Source organism: Rhea americana, unplaced genomic scaffold (assembly GCF_003343005.1).
Source record: "Rhea americana isolate MKP2758 unplaced genomic scaffold, rheAme1 scaffold_655, whole genome shotgun sequence".
In the NCBI taxonomy this organism is placed as follows: domain Eukaryota; kingdom Metazoa; phylum Chordata; class Aves; order Rheiformes; family Rheidae; genus Rhea; species Rhea americana.
The window spans coordinates 21,410-27,580 of NW_028186818.1; the positions used below are offsets into that span (position 1 = coordinate 21,410).

General features: G+C 68.8%; 2 protein-coding genes across 4 annotated transcripts in view; one reads left to right on the top strand and one right to left on the bottom strand.

Annotated features, from left to right (window-relative positions):
• Nucleotides 1-4,868, top strand: part of PGAP3 (post-GPI attachment to proteins phospholipase 3) — a 5,727-nt gene extending 859 nt beyond the window's left edge. Inside the window, exons 2-8 of one of the 3 annotated variants that reach the window (XM_085320749.1) lie at nt 518-615; nt 976-1,128; nt 2,750-2,812; nt 2,994-3,127; nt 3,307-3,443; nt 3,598-3,802; nt 4,178-4,868. In XM_085320749.1, coding sequence (XP_085176875.1) covers nt 518-615; nt 976-1,128; nt 2,750-2,812; nt 2,994-3,127; nt 3,307-3,443; nt 3,598-3,802; nt 4,178-4,241 — 854 coding nt within the window. In that variant the 3' untranslated portion in view covers nt 4,242-4,868. The remainder of the gene's footprint in view (nt 1-517; nt 616-975; nt 1,129-2,749; nt 2,813-2,993; nt 3,128-3,306; nt 3,444-3,597; nt 3,803-4,177) is intronic. The other 2 variants (XM_085320751.1, XM_085320750.1) reach the window with 2 other exon arrangements.
• A 410-nt stretch (nt 4,869-5,278) lies between these two features.
• The window catches only part of PNMT (phenylethanolamine N-methyltransferase), a 1,961-nt gene continuing 1,068 nt past the window's right edge, over nt 5,279-6,171 (bottom strand). The window contains exon 3 of the mRNA XM_085320752.1: nt 5,279-5,855. Coding sequence (XP_085176878.1) covers nt 5,420-5,855 — 436 coding nt within the window. The 3' untranslated portion in view covers nt 5,279-5,419. The remainder of the gene's footprint in view (nt 5,856-6,171) is intronic.

Genomic DNA, 6,171 nt, shown 5'->3' on the forward strand with positions numbered 1-6,171 from the left:
TACTGGAAGCATGCTGGGTTCGCTAGGCCCCTGTGCGGGACACTGGGCCGTACTGGAGGTAACTGGGCCATGCTGAGGGACACTGGGCCATGCTGAGGAGTTCTGTGCCCTGGTAGGTGTTAATGGGCTGTACTGGGGCTGTGCTGGGCTGAGCTGAACCGCYGCTCTGGAAGGACACTCAGCTGTATCGGGGGTGCGGGGCCATGCTGGGGGACACTGGGGAAGACTGGAGCCCAGGCACTGGCCCTGCCTGTGCCCAGCACAGTGGACATCCCCCCAACTGGGCAGGGCAAACCCTAGTGGGCTCCTCTTTGCCCCGATCTGGGCCCCAGCACCYCTAGGTGCTGGGGTGTTCAGACTGTTCTGCCTAATGGAAACACCGGTGTCTGCACTGGGATTGACTGGGGTGGGCTCTGTGACTGGGGACGGGGCACCCAGGAAGTGCCGAGCCCCTGAGAGACCCCTGCCCATCCTCGGAGGCCTGTGCTGGCYGCCAGCTCCTCTCCCTCCGCTGCAGGCTGGACCTGCCGAGATGACTGCAAGTACGAGTGCATGTGGCTCACGGTGCGGGCCTACGTCCAGGGCGGCTACAAAGTGCCTCAGTTCCACGGCAAGGTGAGCCGGGTCGGCACCCAGCACCGTGTGCTTGTGAGGGAGACGTGTCCCCGAGGCCTGGGGCGGCCCCGCGCACCGGCCTGTCCTCTCCTGCCCCATCCCTTTGGCCTCTGAGCTGCCCGGTCCTCCCTCTGCCCAGGGTGCCAGGCACGCTCCAGCCGCCTCGGGCCATTCCGGCAGCGGCTGCCTGAGCCCCCCGGGCAGAGCCCCGCGACGAGGGTGCTAACACCCGGCCAGCACCCGGCTCCTCCGTCCGTGAGGGCTGCGCCCAGCAACTGCTGGGCGCYGTGTCCAGCAGAACGGTGCGGTCCACGCAGCTAACGTGTCTGTCATCCGTCTCCTTCCTGTTTTCTGTTCTAGTGGCCCTTCTCTCGCTTCCTGTTCTTCCAGGAGCCCGCGTCTGCCTTCGCCTCCTTCCTCAACGGACTCGCCAGCTTTGTGATGCTGCACCGCTACAAAGCCTCCGTCCCGCCCTCCTCGCCCATGTACCACACGTGCATCACCTTCGCCTGGGTGAGCTGCGCTCGCACAGGCGCCTTCGCTGTGGGGCTGCCCAGGGAGGGCAGGGCTGCAGCGAGGAGCCGTTCCCTGCTCTCTCACTGCTCCTCCAAGGTCCCCTGTTAGCCTGTGCCATCGCCCCCTTCTCCCAGGGACCCTCCGGGGTTATTTCAGGGTCCAGCAAGCTGAGGGGCTCTCTGGTCGGTGGTGACTGATACGTTGCTCCCGCGAGAGGGATCAGTCCTCTGAGCCAGCTTGGGTGCCCCGAAGCAGCAGGATGTGCTCCGTGGGGTCCCGGAGGGCTGCGGGGGAGCCCTGTCTCGTGGCCCTGTTCCCATCTGCTGTGGCTCTGGCTCTCAGCCAGCCTGTGTAGGGGGGTGGCTGGACCCCCCAGTCTTGGTTCACGTTTGCTGCCCGGCTTCCTGCCCACAGGGGTCTGGGGCTGGTTGATGTGAGTTGTGCGATTGCCCTCTGCTCCTGCCCGTGCTCCCGGAGCTGCCTCGTCTCTGCCCTCCCCATGGACGGCACCGTCCCTGCGCTCCACAGAGCTGTCCTTCTGGGGGACAGCCTCCCTCCTTCACTGCCCTTGCTGGCTTCGGCAGGCCGAGGGGACAGGCTTTGTGCAGGGGCTTCTCGCTGGGCCGTGAGCGTTCAGTGCCTCTTGCCTGCAGTAACCTCCCTGTGCCAGGGCAGGGGGAAATCGCTGCCGCTCAAAACAGACCTGTGCGTGGGTGGGAGCCGCTTTCCTCGCCCCGCAGGAGCTGTCTGGAGCCTTGGGGCGCGGGGTTTGGCTGCTTGCTGACCAGGTCGTTGTCGGGGGTGTTGCTGCTTATAAAACCACCCAGGCACAAAACGAGCCCTGTGACCCCACCACRGCGCGTTGTCTTCCCGCCCGGGTCGGCTACGCGAGAGAGCTGACGCCGGTTCCCAGTTGGTGCCGGCAGCGGTGCAACTGCCCGAGCAGCCGCAGCCGGTGCGCGAGWGGCGGAGGAGGAGGCTCTGCGCTGAGCGCGGCACTGGGCAGGCAGCGCTTGCCTGGGCATCCTCTGCCAGAGAGCAGTCTCAAGGGCTTTTAAATAAACAGCTGATCAGCAAACCCTGCACAGCTCCATTAGCTGCCGCCTGCCCCGGCAGCTCGCGTCTCCAGATCCAATTTTCGGGGCACTCTTGTTTGATAATGAGACTGACAAGCTGGTTAGGGGGAACGTGATTGAAACTAGTAATTGGCACTTAGCTAATAGCAGTGGCTGTTTAATCTTTCGCCGTGCAGCGTGCCGCGGTTAACAAGGTGATTAAGTGTAGCCACGCCGATTCTCGCGGCCCTGCGGCCGGGCTTTGGCGTCGGAGCGTACCCGCTCTCGGTGGGTGCCGCGAGCTGCGCTGCTCTCGCCGGCTGAGCCTGACGTTTGCCRGTCGGGCAGGGAGTCGATCAAAGCTGTTGGCAACGGGGCAGCGAGCAGCGAGGGGTCCTGGGATGCCGTGCGCGCCCCAGGAGAGCCTCCGCTGAGCAAAGGGCTTGCGGGGTTTAAGTGGGGATTGAGAGGATGCTGCCGCTCTGGTTCTCCTCTCGAGACTCCCAGGTCGTGATTGCCCCAGCCTGAGATTTCCCTGTCTAACCAGCCACCTCCTCCCCTAGGTCTCCTTAAATGCCTGGTTCTGGTCCACTGTTTTCCATACGAAGGACACAGCTGTAACGGAGGTGAGTGTCACCCTGCGGAGCTGGCGCCGGTGGCTGTGGGGCTGCCCCTTCCTGACATGCCGCAGCGTGTCCTGCGGCTTCGTCACCCTCTGTCTCCACACCTGCCCTGGGGTCTGGTTGTTCCTGCCTGGGTCTGGAGGGACTTTCTCGCCTCTGGACCTTGCTGAGTTTGTCCTGAAAGCTCTTGACCCTCTGGACCCCGTCTGTGTTATCCCTGCTCTCTGCACTCCCAACCTGGCCTCGTGTCTCGCAGAAGCTGGATTACTTCTGCGCTTCGGCCGTCGTCCTGCACTCCATCTACCTGTGCTGTGTCAGGTGAGCTGTGGCGCCGGGCTCGCCCTCCGCAGCCAGCGCCCCGCTCGCGTCCCGGCTCCGGGGGACGCTGCTGGGGCCGGTGAGGAGCCTCGCCGTGGGGCAGGCCGGGCGCTGTGCCCATTGCGTCCCCAGCCCTGCCCGGAGCTGCACAAACCCCAAACTTCCTCCTTGTCCCCCAGGACGCTGGGCCTGAAGCGGCCAGCCTTAATCAGCATCTTCAGGGCCTTCCTCCTCCTCTTCCTCACCTGCCACATCTCCTACCTGACGCTCGTCCGGTTTGACTACGGCTACAACATGGCCGCGAACGTGACGATCGGTGAGGCCCCGACGCGCATCCGTCCGCCCGCGGTGGGGAGGASACGGTGGTGGCTGTGGGTCGGAGGGTGATCCCGGGAGCCGGCGTGGGAGGGCCRTGCCGGTGGGTCCGGCCTGCACCGAGCGGGTGCTCCTGTCTCCCCGGTGCTCCCCAGGCCTCCTCAACCTCTTCTGGTGGCTGTGGTGGTGCGTGCAGAACCGCCCGCGCCTGCCCCACGTCTGGAAGTGCGCCGTGGTGGTGCTGCTCCTGCAGGCCCTCGCCCTGCTCGAGCTCCTCGACTTCCCCCCGCTCTTCTGGGTGCTGGACGCCCACGCCATGTGGCACATCAGCACCATCCCCCTCAACGTGCTCTTCTACAGGTCAGTGCCCTGGCCCACCCCCTTCGCGGGGGGCTGGACCCCCATCTCTCCCGGATGGGTGCCCCTCTCTTGCYCATGGGGTGCTGGGGCACCCCGCTGCCGATCCCTGGAAGCCAGAAAGCCCTGAGATTTGGCCGTGTTCCCTGGGGGGAGTTGGGGGACCCCCGTGTCCCTACTGAAGCCCCTGCAGCTGGCGCGGGGGCCGGAGGGTGCAGCTGTGCCCTGCCAGGGCACATCCCGGCCTCCAGCCCCGGCTCCGGGGCTTTTCCCCACGGCCGCGGGGGGCAGCGGGCTGGGGCCGAGCCGCAGCCCCGGCACCCCCGACCCTCCTCGCAGCCCCTGGCAGCCRCCCGCCTCTCCCCCTCCTCTCCGCAGCTTCCTCGTGGACGACAGCCTCTACCTCCTGAAGGCCAACTCGGACCTCTTCAAAGCGGACTAGCGGCGCGGGGGGAAGAGCAGCCCCCCGGCCGCTGCCCGCGGAGGCCTCCCTGGGGCGCCGCCCCGCCGTGTGCCAAGCGGAGCCCCGCCGCCCAGCCCCCTCGGCCCCCGGGCCGCGGGCTCCTGCCTTCCGTTGCCTTCCGAGGTTGGCTTTGCTCTCGCTGGGCCTCCCAGGGGCAGCCGGCGCCCCGGCCCCGGCCCGGCTTGCTGCCCGCGCCACGCCAGCGGCCGCCGCTGCCGCGGAGCCCCACAGCCCGCGAGGTGGCAATGGCTGTCGGGGCCGGCGGCGCAGCGGGGGGACGGGGCGGGGGGCGGGTGTGTGCCCCACGGGGCTGCGCGGTGCTTGTGCCCGATGGTGCCTGCGCCCCGGCACGCGCGTGTGCCGCGTACGCGCCCGGGGGTGCTYGGGGTGCCCGTGTGCGTGGGGGCTGCTCCGCCTTCGGGGGCTCAGCCCCTGCCTGACGTGGGGTCCGGGCTGTTGGTGTGATGTGTGGGGCTGACAGGGTGCTTTTGCTCATCCATGGTCCCTGGGGCGCCCTGGGGAGGGGCTGTGCCCCCCAGGACCCCCCACAACCCCCCCTTCVCCCCTGTGTGTCGTGGGCTCTGAATAAAGTTGGTTTTTAATCTACGCCAGTGCCTGGCTGCTGCCCCGCCACCGCCTTGCTCCGCGCCCCTGCCATGGGGCACCCTCGCCCAGCCCCACTGCGCGCCCAGGCCCCTTGCACCCCGCCGTGCCACGCGATGCCTGCACATGCACTGTGCCCCAGACCCCCTGCTGTCACCCCACAGTGTGCCCCATATCCACCCTGCACTGCACCCCACGCCTGCCCCACTGGCTGCCCCATATCCACCCTGGGGTGTAGCCCACGCACATCGTGCCCCAGGGCGTGCCCCACACCCACCCTTGGTGTGCCCCCACCCTCTCTGCATGCCCACCATGCTGCCCCACTGCGTGCCCCATGCCTGCCCTGCCGTGCGCCTCCCCTCTCCCCCGGGGCCGGCTCACCGCGCCGCCTGCAGCCGCCTCACACCGTGCTCTGCAGCTCAAGGTTTATTGGGGGGCAGCGTGGGGGGCACCRGGGACGGGGTGGGGGGGGCTCAGGAGCAGCTTTCCGAAATCCAGCTTTGGCAGGGCGCCGTCGGGGCTGGCCGGGGGCTCAGGGACAGGCTGGGGGGGGCTCAGGCCTCCGGCGGCTTCTGCGCGTGGGCGAAGAAGACGCCGGCCACGTCGTCCACGCCGGTCTTGAGGGCGGGCGGCATGAGGTAGGAGCGGAAATCGCGGAGGGCGAAGCCGGCCCCGGCCAGGGCGCCGCGGACGTCGTCCTCGGCCAGCGGCACCACGGGCAGGCGCGCGGCGCCCGCCAGGTAGAAGGACTCGCCGAGGGCGCCCAGCAGCAGCGCGTGGCCGCCCGGGCGCAGCAGCGAGCCCACGTGGGCCAGCGCCCGGGCGAAGCTGGCCCGGTCGGGGCTCACGGCCTCCAGGCAGAAGGCGGAGAGCAGCGCGTCGGCCGGCGGGCGCAGCGGGGCGCCCAGCGGGTCCGGCTGGTGCACGTCGATGGGCAGGATCCGGCGGAGCCGCCCCCGCAGCCGCCGCTCCTTGTCCTGCCAGTGCTCCCTGCGGGGACGCGGGCGTCAGCCCCGGGGCTCGGCCTGCGCCCGCGGGGAGGCGATCCCGTGGGGACCGGCCTGGCACCCGTGGGGCTGTGGTCCTGCAGCAGGGTGAGGCAGTGGTCCCATGCGGGGTCAGCCTGGCACCCACAGGATGTGGGGCTGGGATTGCACAGGGATGTGGGGCTGCAATCCTGCAGGGAACAGCCCAGCATCTGGGAGGCTGTGGGGCTGCAGTCGTGCGGGGATGTGGGGCTGGGATCCCATGGGGTTCAGCCCAGCACCCATGGGATTCGGGCTGCAGTCCCAGGGGGATGTGGGGC